The 16,857-nt window shown below is 49.5% G+C and overlaps 1 protein-coding gene across 1 annotated transcript in view; it reads right to left on the reverse strand.

Moving 5' to 3' along the window:
• Nucleotides 1-462: 462 nt before the first annotated feature.
• LOC140356777 (solute carrier organic anion transporter family member 5A1-like) overlaps nt 463-16,857 on the reverse strand; it is an 81,631-nt gene continuing 65,236 nt past the window's right edge. Inside the window, exons 8-10 of the mRNA XM_072441974.1 lie at nt 7,288-7,532; nt 7,143-7,207; nt 463-1,207 (exon numbers count right to left, since the gene is read on the reverse strand). Of these exons, the coding sequence (XP_072298075.1) occupies nt 741-1,207; nt 7,143-7,207; nt 7,288-7,532 (777 nt within the window). The 3' untranslated portion in view covers nt 463-740. The remainder of the gene's footprint in view (nt 1,208-7,142; nt 7,208-7,287; nt 7,533-16,857) is intronic.

The following is a 16,857-nucleotide window of genomic DNA, read 5'->3' on the forward strand; positions in this document are numbered from 1 at the left end:
AACCACATTCTGGATAGAGAATATTTTCAAATAAATATATATTCAATTTTTTGACATTTTGAGTGAATAATTTGAGTGGTAATTATTTTTATTTATTTTTTACAGTCAACTAGTCACAATTAGTCGATTAATCGTAGCAGTTTAATGCCATCTCCATGGAGACCAGCAGGTGGTGTACCCATGAGCAGAAAAGTTACATAGAGCACCTTTAAAACACTTGACAAGGCGATTGTTGTTCATTGAATACTTGAGAAGGGCTCGTTTTTCTTCTGTTCCTGTTCCACCTGAAGTCCAAGTCCAATCATTCCAGACGTGCCACTGTCCAGCGCGCGACGGACGTGCCACTGTCCAGCGCGTGACGGACGTGCCACTGTCCAGCGCGCGACGGACGTGCCACTGTCCAGCGCGCGACGGACGTGCCACTGTCCAGCGCGTGACGGACGTTTCACTGTCCAGCGCGTGATCGGGTCAGAAACAGCGGCTTTTGAAGTCGTTCAAAAAGGCTCAACATGACTAGATTTCAAATTTTAAAACAGCTAGAGCGTCATTAGGGTCAGAGGGCAGACGTGGACAGGAGCGTCTCGGGAGCGTCTCGGGAGCGTCTCGGGAGCGTCTCGGGAGCGTCTCGGGAGCGTCTCCCAGCCTGTGCTCCTGGCGAGTCAGTGCTGGACCAGAAGTCGTCCTCCTGCCAGGACGTCCTGCACGGGGGACCAGAGCTCCGGACAGACGTGGTTTGCAGCTTAGACCATGGCCGAGGGGTGGGGCTCCTGCGTGGATGTGGGCGTGTCTGAGGGTGTGCCAGGGGCAACGGCCTGGAGCTCGTTGCCGGGGCAGGAGTGAGTGCTGACGCCACGGTTGAGGGGTGTGGCAAGCTCATGACGGGGGATGTTGACGGGGCAAGAGCGGGTGCGCGCGTGGCCCTTGTGCCCGCCCGGGTGGCACACCAGGCTGCCCACCGTGTCGGCCGGAGACAGGTGCCGCTTCAGCCACACCTCCACCTTCTTCTCCCGTGACTTGATGGAGTACCAGGTGAGGAAGATGAAGAAGAACCCCACAAACTTGAGGCTGGCTGCCAGGCCGAAGTAGACGAAGCGCAGTGAGGTGACGTCGTACTCCCAGCAGGAGCCGTGCACGCCACAATCCTGCTGCCACAGCATGCACGTGGTGTCAATCACTGCCCCGAAGTAGATGGGCGTCGGGATGTAGGCTGCAACACACAACCACAGACACGTGAAGCTTCAGGTTCAAGGGGAAATATGCTTCACTTGCTCTGACACCATCACATTTGACTTGATTTTGGGATAAACCGCTGCATTTCCAGTGGAACTATATGTGTCGAGGTTTGGAGACTCGTGCTTAACAAAACCAAGCTATCGCACGTTAGCATCAGCCGTTTCCTGTTTATTGACACATATCTTGTGTTAAGACAAAATATGATTATTTTTTATCATATTCTGAGCATCCATATTTGTAACTTTTTCCACATTTTGTTATGTTCCAGCCTCATTCCAAACACCAGTCCAACATGACAATGTGAAAGAAGTTGTTAGAATGTGTTACAAATGTTTAGTAAGTAAAAGACAAAATGCACAGGGTTCTTGTCTGTTCAGGTCCAGAGCGCTCTTTAGAGCTCTCTTAAAGGTGGTATGGACGATTTTTCGGTGATTTGAGAACGCAGGCGGAAGTGCACATGCGCACTCCCCCGTGCTCATGCCACTCCCCCGTGTGGACCGATACAACACACACGTGCGTTTGTTTATTAGCGCAACGGAGCGCATCGCATCGCTCGTCTCCCGTAGATTTCCGTCCACTTCTGCGTCAGCTCGAACTGTCTTTCTCCGTCTTCATTTTGCCCCGTACACTGAGGGAACTATAATATTATGATAGATCCATGCGCTTAGGCACGCGGAAACGTGGGGACGAGCCTGACGCGGCTGCAGGTGAGCGACAGGTGCGTTTTATGATTGATACGTGGCAGGACAAATGATTTATCCACAACACGAGGAAATATGATAAAAAATTTGCTGAAAAAAATCGTCCATTCCACCTTTAACCCTAAAGCAAGTTCTTTTTTAGAGCAGCATTTGTCCACAAGGGACTTCAAAGTGCTCAAGCTCAGGTGGACTCATGGAATCACGTTGAAGACACATCTCAGTGAAAAACAATGAACCTGAGCTCAATATTGAGATAAAAGTGTAAACTTGAATTCAACCAAGTTTTCAGTAAGTACGAGCCGCCTCGTGGCCGAGAGGGAGGGGCTAAGGACAGAAGGAGGGTCTAAGGACAGAAGGAGGGTCTAAGGACAGAAGGAGGACAGAAGGAGGGTCTAAGGACAGAAGGAGGGTCTAAGGACAGAAGGAGGGTCTAAGGACAGAGGGAGGGTCTAAGGACAGAGGGAGGGTCTAAGGACAGAAGGAGGGTCTAAGGACAGAAGGAGGGTCTAAGGACAGAAGGAGGGTCTAAGGACAGAGGGAGGGTCTAAGGACAGAAGGAGGGTCTAAGGACAGAGGGAGGGTCTAAGGACAGAAGGAGGGTCTAAGGACAGAGGGAGGGTCTAAGGACAGAGGGAGGGTCTAAGGACAGAAGGAGGGGCTAAGGACAGAAGGAGGGTCTAAGGACAGAAGGAGGTTCTAAGGACAGAAGGAGGGTCTAAGGACAGAAGGAGGGGCTAAGGACAGAAGGAGGGTCTAAGGACAGAAGGAGGGTCTAAGGACAGAAGGAGGACAGAAGGAGGTTCTAAGGACAGAAGGAGGGTCTAAGGACAGAAGGAGGGGCTAAGGACAGAAGGAGGGTCTAAGGACAGAAGGAGGGGCTAAGGACAGAAGGAGGGTCTAAGGACAGAAGGAGGGTCTAAGGACAGAAGGAGGACAGAAGGAGGGTCTAAGGACAGAAGGAGGGTCTAAGGACAGAAGGAGGACAGAAGGAGGGTCTAAGGACAGAAGGAGGGTCTAAGGACAGAGGACTCTGGAACATCATCTCTCGTCCTTAAAGACATTGTTTAATCCCTTTTTCACTGTCGCCCTCAGAGGAAACTGTTGTTGTGATTTTGTGCGCTCCAAAAATAAATGTAATTAAAGCCGCAAGCGGCAATGATCGGCCCTCGCCACGCCGCCACGCCGCCAAGAGGAGGGGGCGCTAACGCGCCCCAATTGTCCTTTTATTACGCCTACTGCTGAATCTGTGACGCTGTCACATCTTCTCCCCTTTGTTTTACCATCAAAAAGCAGTTTTATTTTGAATTCTTGGCAAAATGTGCGGCTTTGCCGCACAGACACCGTGACTCTTTGAATAAAAATGTGAATAACTTTTGATGGTCCTGAAGATGAGTCTCACCAAATTTCAGGTTAATAGGGCTAACGCCCTAAGAGGAGTTCGTGAAAGTCTAAAGTGTAAACATGTTCTGGCGATTTCCCCATTGGAATAATATGAAAGGTTTCGGTCATCGTTACGGCAACGCCATAACAATTATGACATGGGTCATTGACTTTTTTGATGGGGCCAAGATTGAGTTGTGTGTCAAATTTCATATAATTTCGCAAAACTAAACATTTAACCTCCATATAAAATCTGTAGGGGGCGCTGTGGCGCCAAATCAATTCATTTCACTTCAAGTAGGTTTAGGGCAAAGAGTTTAACAACTGATTCTAATTTGACGCAATTCGGACTTTATCTGCGCAAACGGCAGAAATGTTAAATTTGGGAGATTTCTGAAATTCTAGCTACAGTTTGCGGCTTCGCCGCACAGAGACCGTGAGAGGTATCAATGTAATTTGAATAACTTTTGATGTCCCACTCCTCAGTAGCATTTTCACCAAATTTCAGCTTTTTAGGGCCAACGCCCTGGGAGGAGTTCATAAAAGTACGACGTTTGGAAAAACTCTCGAGTCATGCTTAGCCATTTTTGAACCAATATGGCCGACATTTGGTTGGGCGTATAATAATATTTTTTACTTCTCTTGTCACCATCTACCTCTGCGCCAAATTTCATGATTCTACGATCAGATTTTTTTGGGGTCATTTCCTATCTCTCAATGCATTTTTGGTACATTTGGGGGCGCTGACGCGCACATTTTTTTATTTTAGAAAAGGGAAATAGCCAGAATGTAGAGGCACGATTTTTAGAGGTGTGAACATTTTTGTGACTTTTCGTCAATGTCACTGGGTGAAAAATAGGGGGCGTGTCCCGAGGAGAAAGAAAGAATAATATTCCGATGCGAAAACAATGTTTCCCATTTTTCAAATATCATAAACTATACATTTTCGCGCTTTCCTACCTCATGGTGTGGGTCCCTGGTCACTGACGGGTACTTTTGTTAATTTTGAGTGGGCTCCGCCCACTTTGTGTTTTTGACCCTCTATACAGTAATAATGTTAAATTTTTGCATTACATGTTTATATGCACGGAACATGCAAGAGATGGGGAACGTATTCGTGAGCTACTTAGTGCAAATGAGTGCTTTATATGGGGATGACGACCGCGAAGTGCTCGTTTAGTGCGCACTTTTGCACGGGCTTCGCCCGTTTACAACGGTAATGTTCCATTTTCCTACTACTAATTAGTCTGCACGGGGCGTGCATGAGTGAAGGAGTGCGTTAGTGATTGTTTGGAAGTGGGCGAGCGCTTTGCGCTCGATTTCGTGCGCACTACGTGCGCACTTTCGCAGCCGTGCTTCGCACGGCCTTACGAGATTAATAGGCCTCTCGCAGCTTGTGGCGCTCGGGCCTAATAATTTTGAAATTGAATTGAAAGGTGATCGTCTCCAGACTTCATCTCTGCAGGACCTGGACGAACAGGTCTGATCACAGCCGACCCTTTGAGCCACTCCCCTCAGGCAGGAGGCCACTCCCCTCAGACAGGAGGCCACTCCCCTCAGACAGGAGGCCACTCCCCTCAGACAGGAGGCCACTCCCCTCAGGCAGGAGGCCACTCCCCTCAGGTCAACTGTAAGTGTACATAATAGGCATATTTTTACATTTTTATCCCATAGCATATTTAATTTGTTTTTCTTTCTGACTTATATATGTTTATTGTTCATTGTTTTATGTTGCACTGAATCACCAAATCAAGTTCCTACGTTTGTGAATTCTGTTCAATTTCAATGGAAATAAACCTTCTCTGATTCTGACCCTGAACTGCTGCAGGAGTCATGCTCTTTCAGCTGCAACACGGTATTTAAATCCAACTGATATTAAAGGTCGTCTTACTAAATATTAGAACATGTGACCAGTTGAATTTTGAAGCAAATGATGAATTGAGCAGAAACAACAACATGTGGAAAAAGTCATGTAACAAACAGGTTTAGTACAGCCAGTTATTTTATTGCATGTCACTTGGAGAAAATCTTTGACTTAAATGAATGTCCTTCTGATGACCCCCTATAACTCTGCTCTGACTGATGACCCCCTATAGCTCTGCTCTGACTGATGACCCCCTATAGCTCTGCTCTGACTGATGACCCCCTATAGCTCTGCTCTGACTGATGACCCTCTATAGCTCTGCTCTGACTGATGACCCCCTATAACTCTGCTCTGACTGATGACCCCCTATAGCTCTGCTCTGACTGATGACCCCCTATAACTCTGCTCTGACTGATGACCCCCTATAGCTCTGCTCTGACTGATGACCCCCTATAGCTCTGCTCTGACTGATGACCCTCTATAGCTCTGCTCTGACTGATGACCCCCTATAGCTCTGCTCTGACTGATGACCCCCTATAACTCTGCTCTGACTGATGACCCCCTATAGCTCTGTTCTGACTGATGACCCCCTATAGCTCTGCTCTGACTGATGACCCCCTATAACTCTGCTCTGACTGATGACCCCCTATAGCTCTGCTCTGACTGATGACCCCCTATAGCTCTGCTCTGACTGATGACCCCCTATAGCTCTGCTCTGACTGATGACCCCCTATAACTCTGCTCTGACTGATGACCCCCTATAGCTCTGCTCTGACTGATGACCCTCTATAGCTCTGCTCTGACTGATGACCCCCTATAACTCTGCTCTGACTGATGACCCCCTATAGCTCTGCTCTGACTGATGACCCCCTATAACTCTGCTCTGACTGATGACCCCCTATAGCTCTGCTCTGACTGATGACCCCCTATAACTCTGCTCTGACTGATGACCCCCTATAGCTCTGCTCTGACTGATGACCCCCTATAACTCTGCTCTGACTGATGACCCCCTATAACTCTGCTCTGACTGATGACCCCCTATAGCTGTGCTCTGACTGATGACCCTCTATAGCTCTGCTCTGACTGATGACCCCCTATAGCTCTGCTCTGACTGATGACCCCCTATAACTCTGCTCTGACTGATGACCCCCTATAACTCTGCTCTGACTGATGACCCCCTATAGCTGTGCTCTGACTGATGACCCTCTATAGCTCTGCTCTGACTGATGACCCCCTATAGCTCTGCTCTGACTGATGACCCTCTATAGCTGTGCTCTGACTGATGACCCTCTATAGCTGTGCTCTGACTGATGACCCTCTATAGCTCTGCTCTGACTGATGACCCCCTATAGCTCTGCTCTGACTGATGACCCTCTATAGCTCTGCTCTGACTGATGACCCTCTATAGCTGTGCTCTGACTGATGACCCTCTATAGCTGTGCTCTGACTGATGACCCTCTATAGCTCTGCTCTGACTGATGACCCCCTATAGCTCTGCTCTGACTGATGACCCCCTATAGCTCTGCTCTGACTGATGACCCTCTATAGCTCTGCTCTGACTGATGACCCTCTATAGCTGTGCTCTGACTGATGACCCCCTATAGCTCTGCTCTGACTGATGACCCTCTATAGCTGTGCTCTGACTGATGACCCTCTATAGCTCTGCTCTGACTGATGACCCTCTATAGCTGTGCTCTGACTGATGACCCTCTATAGCTCTGCTCTGACTGATGACCCTCTATAGCTCTGCTCTGACTGATGACCCCCTGATACAACATCATTTAAGGACTCAATAACGTCAGGACTGAGTCTCGTTTTGTCTCCTGACAGGAAGCGTCCTGACGTCTGCACTATTTAAATTCTCATGGTTCTGTTCAGTTTGTGAAACGTGATAAATAAAGTCTCCACCAAATAAAGAAATATTTATGACATAAAACTTTACAAAAGGGTTGAAGTGACTTTACCCAAAGTTCGCAGCAGAACGAACTGCATCCCCAAAGCGAAGGGCCGCTCCTGTTCCGCCACAGACCTGCAGCAAAGACACACCAGCAGGGGGCGCTGTGACCTATGACCTTCACACAGCTGAGAGTGTTCAGAGGAAGAGTGTACCTGAGCGTGACGATGATGGCGGAGGGCTGGGCACAGGCGGTGATGAGGGTGACGATGAAGAGGAAGATGAGGAAAGGGATGAGGGTGCTGCAGGCGCGCTCACACTTTCCTGACAGTGCGTAGCCGTTCTCGTTCAGATAGGTCTTGACAATGACCAGCTGCAGCTGAGGGCCCCCCTGGCCCCCTGACGATGGCGTGATGACCTGTCGACTCTGCACACATGCACAGTCCGAGTAGTTACGGATCTGTGCCCAACAGAGAGAGAGAAGGGTTACAACAGTGCAAAGGCTCAGACATATGCTTGATATTTGAAAAGGTATGTACAATTTTTATACCACTTTATAAGATAAGATATTCCTTTATTGTCCGACATGGGGAAATTTCATTGTTGCAACGCAGGCAGATACAGAGGTAGATACAGAAGAACAGATCACTTATAGGAAGTTTAAAAAACACTCTCAGTAGAAGATCTCCTATAAACAAAAACTCCCATAGACAAAACCTCCCATTTCCCAACAAGGGATGGAGAGGGAAATAATAAAGATAAAAATAAATAAATACATGGCAAGGCAAGTTTATTTGTAGAGCATATTTCATACACAAGGCAATTCAAAGCTTCACAGCAGGAAAAATGCATTCAAATCACAAAGAAATTACAGAAACAGAAATAAAATTAACTAAATTAAAAATTATCAATCCAACTGATTGTTTGAACTAATAAAATCACAAACAAAAGAGAAGAGTGCAAAGAAAAAAATCCTTTCAGTCAAACACAGCTAAACAAAACTGTTTTTATCTTAGATTTGAACATTGTCAGAGTAGAACCTGTCTCACATCTTCAGGAAGAATGTTCCAGATGAAACACAGATTCTCCATGTTTAGTCCTGACTCTGGCACCAGCAGGAGGCCGGTCCATGTTTAGTCCTGACTCTGGCACCAACAGGAGGCCGGTCCATGTTTAGTCCTGACTCTGGCACCAGCAGGAGGCCGGTCCATGTTCAGTCCTGACTCTGGAACAAGCAGGAGGCCGGTCCATGTTTAGTCCTGACTCTGGCACCAGCAGGAGGCCGGTCCATGTTTAGTCCTGACTCTGGCACCAGCAGGGGGCCGGTCCATGTTTAGTCTGACTCTGGCACCAGCAGGAGGCCGGTCCATGTTTAGTCCTGACTCTGGCACCAGCAGGAGGCCGGTCCATGTTTAGTCCTGACTCTGGCACCAGCAGGAGGCCGCTCCATGTTTAGTCCTGACTCTGGCACCAGCAGGAGGCCGGTCCCTGAGGTCCTCAGAGTCCGAGATGGTTCACATGGCACTAACATGTCTGAGATGTACTTTGGTGCTAGGCCATGGAGAGACTTGTACACAAGCAGAGCTGCTTTAAAGTCTATTCTCTGAGCCACAGGGGGCAGTGCAGAGACCTGAGAACAGGACTAATGTGATGGTACTTCCTGGTTCTAGTCAGGACCCGAGCAGCAGCGTTCTGGATGTACTGCAGCTGTTTTACAGCTCGTTTGGAGAGGCCAGTGAGCGGCCGTTACAGTCTAATCTACTGGAGACAAACGCATGGATAAGTCTCTCTAAATCTGGTTTTTACACTATATTTTTGATTTTGGCAATGTTTTTTAGATGGTAAAAAGCTGCTGATGTTGTTGATTTGACGTGACTATTAAAGTTCAAGTCTGAGTCCATTATTACCCCCAGATTTCTAACTTGGTCTGTAGGTTTTAGAGCGAGACTCTGGAGGTGACCGCTAACACTTTCTCTTTGTTTCTGTGGAACAAAGACGATTATTTCAGTCTTGTCTGAGTTCAGCTGGAGAAAGTTGTTCTGCTCCACAAACTGATCTGTTGGATGCAGTGACAGAGTGAATCTACTGGTCCATATTCACCTGCCGACAGTGAAACATAGATCTGACTCGTCTGCATTATTGTGATAGGACACATTTTCACTGCGTATCAACTGACCTAACAGCAGCATGTAGAGGTTGAACAGAAGGGGACCCAGGACTGACCCTTGGGGCACTCCACAGGTCAGGGTCATGTGGTCTGAGACACAGCTACCAATTTCAACAAAGTACTTCCTGTCTTCCAGATAGGACCTTAACCAGTTTAGGGCAGTGCCAGTGATGCCCACCCAGTCCTCTAGTCTCTGTAAGAGGATCCCATATTCGACAGTGTCAAAAGCAGCATCAGATCTAACAGAATTAAGACTGAGGCTTTGCCCGTGTCAGTGTTCAGGCGGATATCATTTGTCACCTTGACAAGAGCAGTCTCAGTGCTGTGATGAGGTCTAAAACCTGACTGAAAAACATCAAATGAGTTGTTTATTAAGAGGAAATCTGTGAGCTGTTGGTAAACAACCTTTTCAAGGACTTTGCCCCAAAATGGCAGATTAGAGATGGGCCGGTCATGACTCAGGACTGCAGCATCAAGACTGCTCTTCTTTAGGAGAGGCTTTATGAGCGCAGTTTTCAAAGACATTGGGAATTTTCCAGATTGAAGCGACATGTTAACTATGTGAGTGAATGGTGCTAACAAACTGTTCAGCACAGACTTTAGAAATCTGGTGGGTAACACATCAAGGCAGCATGTAGATGAACTCAGACTGGTGATGATCTCATGGACAGTTTTGTCAGTTACTGGTGCAAAGTGAGTTAGCTCTAAGTGTCTCGGTGGTTTTAGGGTATTTTTTTGCATTGTGGGATTTATAGCATTTTTAATGCCCTGAACTTTGTCATTAAAGAATAATGCAAACTCATTACACTTGATGTGGAAATGAGTTCTAACGGCAGCTGAGCTGGAGGGTTTGTTCATCTGTTTACTGTGGCAAACAGGACACGCGAGTTGTTACTGCAGCTTCCAATTATTTCAGAAAAATATCTTTCCCTAGTTCTACATAAGATTAGGTTGTACATGTTCAGCTTTTCTGTGTAAATCTCTTTTTGAACCTGGAGCTTTGACTTGCGCCATTTCCGTTCGGCCCTGCGGCACTCCCTTTTCTGTGCCCTGACCGAATCATCATTTCTCCACGGCGCCTTCTGCTTATTTTTAACCATTTTAGCCTTTATAGGGGCGATGGTGTCCATAACATTCAAAACACTAGATGTAACAGAGTTCAACAAATCATTTACATTAGAACATGAGACATTTTCAAAGTTTATCATTTCCATAAACAGTGCACCTGTGCCATCACTTATGTTTCTCCTCTGAACAACTGTAGGACCAACCGGAGGTTGGGGAGAAACAGACAGGTCAAAGAAGACACAGAAATGATCAGACAGAGCAACATCGATCACATTAACATTTGAAATATTTACCCCCTTTGTAATTATGAGATCTAGAGTGTGTCCTTTGCTGTGGGTGGGGCCTCTCACATGCTGAGTAAGACTGAAGGTTTCAAGGACAGCATCAAGCTCTTTAGCGTTTCTGTCACAAATATTATCAACATGCACATTGAAATCACCTGTACTGACCAAACCATCATTTTACTGAGCATCTCAGTAAAATCATCTCAGTAAAATCATCAATAAAACTTTGGCAGTGCTGGGGAGGCTTGTATAAAACAATGAAGAGAATGGATGGAGAGTTTTAGCTCCATTTTGAAGGATACATACTCAAATGATGAAAACACCCCAAAAGACAACCTGCGGGTAATTATTTCATCTCTAAAGACAGCACAGACTCCACCCCCTTTTTTGTTTTCTCGTGTTTCAGATTCAAACTTAAAGTTGGGTGGAGCAGATTCTATCAGAACTACATTTCCTGTGTTTTTGTCAAGCCATGTTTCAGTTAAAAACATAAAATCAAGATTATAAGAAGAAATAAAATTATTAATTAAGAGAGATTTGTTACATAAGGATCTGACATTTAGCACAGCAAGTTTCAGACTAGTTTCAGTGAGACTGGGCTTTATCTTTTCACAGGGAATATGAATCACATTTCTCAGATTGGGCCTGACTCGCATTTTGTTTTTCCATCTGTGTGATGATGTGACTACAGAAATAGCACTAGGGGGGGCTCTTTTTACATAGGGCCCCGGGTTGGTTATAAATACCATTGCATGTGGTCATGACAGTAATTGCACATGAATGTGTCACGACGGCACATCATGGATTGCACATGAATCACGACAGTAATTGCACATATGAAGGAATTGCACATGGTTACATCAGTATTGCGAGTGTTCAGGACTAACAGTGTTTGTTATAAAGTCTGACAGCAGCAGGAAGGAAAGACCTGCGAAACCTCTCCCTCCCAGAGCGAGGGTGGATCAGTCTCTCACTGAAGCTGCTCTCCAGAGCGGACAGAGTGTCCTGCAGGGGACAGAGTGTCCTGCAGGGGGTGAGACTCATGGTCCAGCATAGATGTGAATCTAGCCAGGACCCTTCTGTCCCCCACCTCTTGCACCGAGTCCAGAGGACAGCCCAGGACGGAGCTTTGTCCAGCTTCTTCCTCTCCCTCTCTGTGATGCTGCTGCTCCAGCAGACCACACCTACTGGAGCTGATGCACCACAGAGTCGTAGAAGGTCTTCAGGAGTGGCCCTGTCACTCCAAAAGACCTGAGTCTCCTCAGGAGGTAGAGCCGACTCTGGCTCTTCCTGTATAGTGCGTCTGTGTTATGAGTCCAGTCCAGTTTGTGGTTCAGATGAACACCAGGTACTTGTATGAGTCACTCTCTCAATGTCCCGTCCCTGGATGTTCACTGGTGAGGGGGCAATAGAGTGGCGTCTACAGAAGTCCACCACCATCTCCTTGGTCTTCCCCGCGTTGATGAGGAGGTGGTTCCGCTGACACCAGTCCACAAAGTCCTGCTCCAGTCCTCTGTACTCCACATCATCGTCGTCTGTGATGAGTCCGATGATGGCAGAGTCGTCAGAGAACTTCTGCTGGACACAGCTGTTCGTGTCGTGTCTGAAGTCTGCAGTGTAGAGGGTGAAGAGAAAGGGCGCGAGGACAGTGCCCTGGGGCGCCCCCACACTGCAGGTCCGAGTGTCAGACACACAGTCCCGTGTTCTCACAAACTGGGGTCGGTCCGTGAGGTAGTCCAGGAGCCACTCTGCCAGGTCATACTCCACACCAGCCGTCTCCAGCTTGTCCCTCAGGAGCTGATGGTGTTGAAGGCGCTGGAAAGATCGAAGAACAGGATCCTCACAGAGCTGCCAGGTTTCTCCAGGTGAGAGAGAGAGCGGTGCAGCAGGGAGATGACGGCGTCCTCCACTCCGATGCCAGGCCGATATGCAAACTGCAGCGGGTCCATGGCTGAGCTCACGGTGGAGCGGAGGTGGTCCAGGACCAGCTCCAGTGTCTTCATCAGGTGGGACGTGAGAGCCACCGGCCTGAAGCTGTTAAGGTCTTTGGGGCGTGGTGTCTTGGGCACAGGTACCAGACAGGAGGTCTTCCAGACCTGTGGTACCACCCTCAGCTTCAGGCTCATGTTGAAGACATGCTCCATAACTCCACACAGTTCATCTGCACAGGACTTAAGGAGCCTGGGGCTGATGCCGTCAGGTCCTGCTGCCTTCCTCACTTTAATCCTCTTCAGCTCACTCCTCACCTGTGCTGCTGTGACAGTCAGTGGTTGGCAGGGGGACTGTGTGCTGGGGGGGGATGGGTGAGTCCAGGCGAAGTGGGGAGCTGATGGTCCGGGACAGAGAAACGAAGAGGAACCGATGCAGGGCATTGTCCAGCTGTGGAAGAGGGAGCATGCAGCTGTGCAGGGGGAGGGGTCTGTGCAGGGGGAGGGGCGGGTGACCGATCAAATCTCAAGAAGTGAGCATTTAAATCATTCACCCACTGATGATCCCCCTCTGTCTGGGCAGGGGGGATTTTGAAGCCCGAGATGGTTTTCAGGCTCCTCCACACTCCCTGAATGTTCTTCTGCTGCAGCTGCTCCTCCATCCTCCTCTTGTAGCCGGCTTCCTCCTGCCTGATATTCCTCCTCAGCTCCTTCTGCACAGTCCTCAGCTCCTCCTTGTTCCCTGACCTGAAGGCTCTCTTCTTCTCCTTCAGCAGAGCCTTCAGTTCACGGTTAATCCATGGCTTGTTGTTTGGAAAACACCGCACCGTCCGGGAGGGAACAATGTTCTCAAAACAGAAGTTGATGTAGTCCGTGATGCTCTGTGATGGTGTTGATGTCCTCCCCATGTGGGTCATAAAGCTCAGTCCAGACAGTGGTGCTGAAGCAATCCCTCAGAGCCTCCTCGCTCTCAGCAGACCACATCCTCACCTCACGGGACACCACAGGCTGCCTGCGCACGATGGGTTCATACACAGGCCTCAGATGTACAAGGTTGTGGTCCGAGCTGCCCAGGGGAGGGAGGGGGGAAGAGGAATAAGCCTCTTTGGTGTTGGCAAAAAACAAGTCCAATGTTCTATTGTCTCTGGTGGGGCAGGTAACATACTGGGTGTATGTTGGTAGTTGCTCTGTGGTAACAGGTTAAGTGATAATAACTATCACTTAACCTGTTACCATCCACCTGCGCGCATTTTTCATATCTCAAATATTCTCTTACATCATCACTTTCATTTCCGTGGTCAATACCATAAGTTATACATCATTTTGAAGGTTATTTTCTCAACAAAACGAATATGTCATTGATTTACATTGAATAATTTGCCCCAAGAAGCAATTGCCAATAGTTTGTGAGAAAGTCTCAGCTTTTACAAACACATGTCCTGTTTGCTGTTTATGACGGACGAAACAGCTTTAATTCTGTTCATTCTTCTGCTCAGTCTGTCCGTAAGGAATCATTGAACAACAATATACACTTGTATTTTTACTGAAGTTTTCCGATTTCGAGATATTGTCAAGTAAATAAAGTTTTCTTCTCTGACGATATTCAGGATTAAGGCTCGTCCTGCGCATTTCTCCGTCTCCATCTCCACTGTCTTCTGGGCGTTGAACTCCAGGTTATTACCGCTGCACCAGCCGCTCCACCTCCTGTAACAGACTCATCCACGTTCAATATGAGCCTGATGAGGGTGGTGTCGTCATGGTGATGAGGGTGGTGTCATCCGCAAACTTGATAATTTATACGGAGTGGTGGCGAGGTGGAGGAGTTTAGCTTCTCCTTGTACACACACAGCCCTGTGGAGCTGTGGAGAACATAGATCTGACACTCAGATCTATGTTTCACTGTCGCAGGTGGATATGGACCAGTGGATTCACTCTGTCACTGCATCCAACAGATCAGTGTGTGGACCGGCCTCCTGCTGGTGCCAGAGTCAGGACTAAACATGGACCGGCCTCCTGCTGGTGCCAGAGTCAGGACTAAACATGGAGCGGCCTCCTGCTGGTGCCAGAGTCAGGACAAAACATGGACTGGCCTCCAGCTGGTGCCAGAGTCAGGACTAAACATGGACCGGCCTCCTGCTGGTGCCAGAGTCAGGACAAAACATGGACTGGCCTCCAGCTGGTGCCAGAGTCAGGACTAAACATGGACCGGCCTCCTGCTGGTGCCAGAGTCAGGACTAAACATGGACCGGCCTCCTGCTGGTGCCAGAGTCAGGACTAAACATGGACTGGCCTCCTGCTGGTGCCAGAGTCAGGACTAAACATGGACTGGCCTCCTGCTGGTGCCAGAGTCAGGACTAAACATGGACTGGCCTCCTGCTGGTGCCAGAGTCAGGACTAAACATGGACTGGCCTCCTGCTGGTGCCAGAGTCAGGACTAAACATGGACCGGCCTCCTGCTGGTGCCAGAGTCAGGACTAAACATGGACCGGCCTCCTGCTGGTGCCAGAGTCAGGACTAAACATGGAGCGGCCTCCTGCTGGTGCCAGAGTCAGGACTAAACATGGACTGGCCTCCTGCTGGTGCCAGAGTCAGGACTAAACATGGACCGGCCTCCTGCTGGTGCCAGAGTCAGGACTAAACATGGACCGGCCTCCTGCTGGTGCCCAGAGTCAGGACTAAACATGGAGCGGCCTCCTGCTGGTGCCCAGAGTCAGGACTAAACATGGACCGGCCTCCTGCTGGTGCCCAGAGTCAGGACTAAACATGGACTGGCCTCCTGCTGGTGCCAGAGTCAGGACTAAACATGGACCGGCCTCCTGCTGGTGCCAGAGTCAGGACTAAACATGGAGCGGCCTCCTGCTGGTGCCAGAGTCAGGACTAAACATGGAGCGGCCTCCTGCTGGTGCCAGAGTCAGGACTAAACATGGACCGGCCTCCTGCTGGTGCCAGAGTCAGGACTAAACATGGACCGGCCTCCTGCTGGTGCCCAGAGTCAGGACTAAACATGGACCGGCCTCCTGCTGGTGCCCAGAGTCAGGACTAAACATGGACTGGCCTCCTGCTGGTGCCAGAGTCAGGACTAAACATGGACCGGCCTCCTGCTGGTGCCCAGAGTCAGGACTAAACATGGAGCGGCCTCCTGCTGGTGCCCAGAGTCAGGACTAAACATGGACCGGCCTCCTGCTGGTGCCCAGAGTCAGGACTAAACATGGACTGGCCTCCTGCTGGTGCCAGAGTCAGGACTAAACATGGACCGGCCTCCTGCTGGTGCCAGAGTCAGGACTAAACATGGAGCGGCCTCCTGCTGGTGCCAGAGTCAGGACTAAACATGGAGCGGCCTCCTGCTGGTGCCAGAGTCAGGACTAAACATGGACCGGCCTCCTGCTGGTGCCAGAGTCAGGACTAAACATGGACCGGCCTCCTGCTGGTGCCAGAGTCAGGACTAAACATGGACCGGCCTCCTGCTGGTGCCAGTGTCAGGACTAAACATGGACCGGCCTCCTGCTGGTGCCAGAGTCAGGACTAAACATGGACCGGCCTCCTGCTGGTGCCAGTGTCAGGACTAAACATGGAGCGGCCTCCTGCTGGTGCCAGAGTCAGGACTAAACATGGAGCGGCCTCCTGCTGGTGCCAGAGTCAGGACTAAACATGGACCGGCCTCCTGCTGGTGCCAGAGTCAGGACTAAACATGGACCGGCCTCCTGCTGGTGCCAGAGTCAGGACTAAACATGGACCGGCCTCCTGCTGGTGCCAGTGTCAGGACTAAACATGGACCGGCCTCCTGCTGGTGCCAGAGTCAGGACTAAACATGGACCGGCCTCCTGCTGGTGCCAGAGTCAGGACTAAACATGGACCGGCCTCCTGCTGGTGCCAGTGTCAGGACTAAACATGGACCGGCCTCCTGCTGGTGCCAGAGTCAGGACTAAACATGGACCGGCCTCCTGCTGGTGCCAGAGTCAGGACTAAACATGGACCGGCCTCCTGCTGGTGCCAGAGTCAGGACTAAACATGGAGCGGCCTCCTGCTGGTGCCAGAGTCAGGACTAAACATGGAGCGGCCTCCTGCTGGTGCCAGAGTCAGGACTAAACATGGACCGGCCTCCTGCTGGTGCCAGAGTCAGGACTAAACATGGAGCGGCCTCCTGCTGGTGCCAGAGTCAGGACTAAACATGGAGCGGCCTCCTGCTGGTGCCAGAGTCAGGACTAAACATGGACCGGCCTCCTGCTGGTGCCAGAGTCAGGACTAAACATGGACCGGCCTCCTGCTGGTGCCCAGAGTCAGGACTAAACATGGACCGGCCTCCTGCTGGTGCCCAGAGTCAGGACTAAACATGGACTG

The sequence above is a fragment of the Eucyclogobius newberryi genome, unplaced genomic scaffold, assembly GCF_026437365.1.
Source record: "Eucyclogobius newberryi isolate DKJ021-1_F unplaced genomic scaffold, fEucNew1.0.hap1 SCAF_12, whole genome shotgun sequence".
In the NCBI taxonomy this organism is placed as follows: domain Eukaryota; kingdom Metazoa; phylum Chordata; class Actinopteri; order Gobiiformes; family Gobiidae; genus Eucyclogobius; species Eucyclogobius newberryi.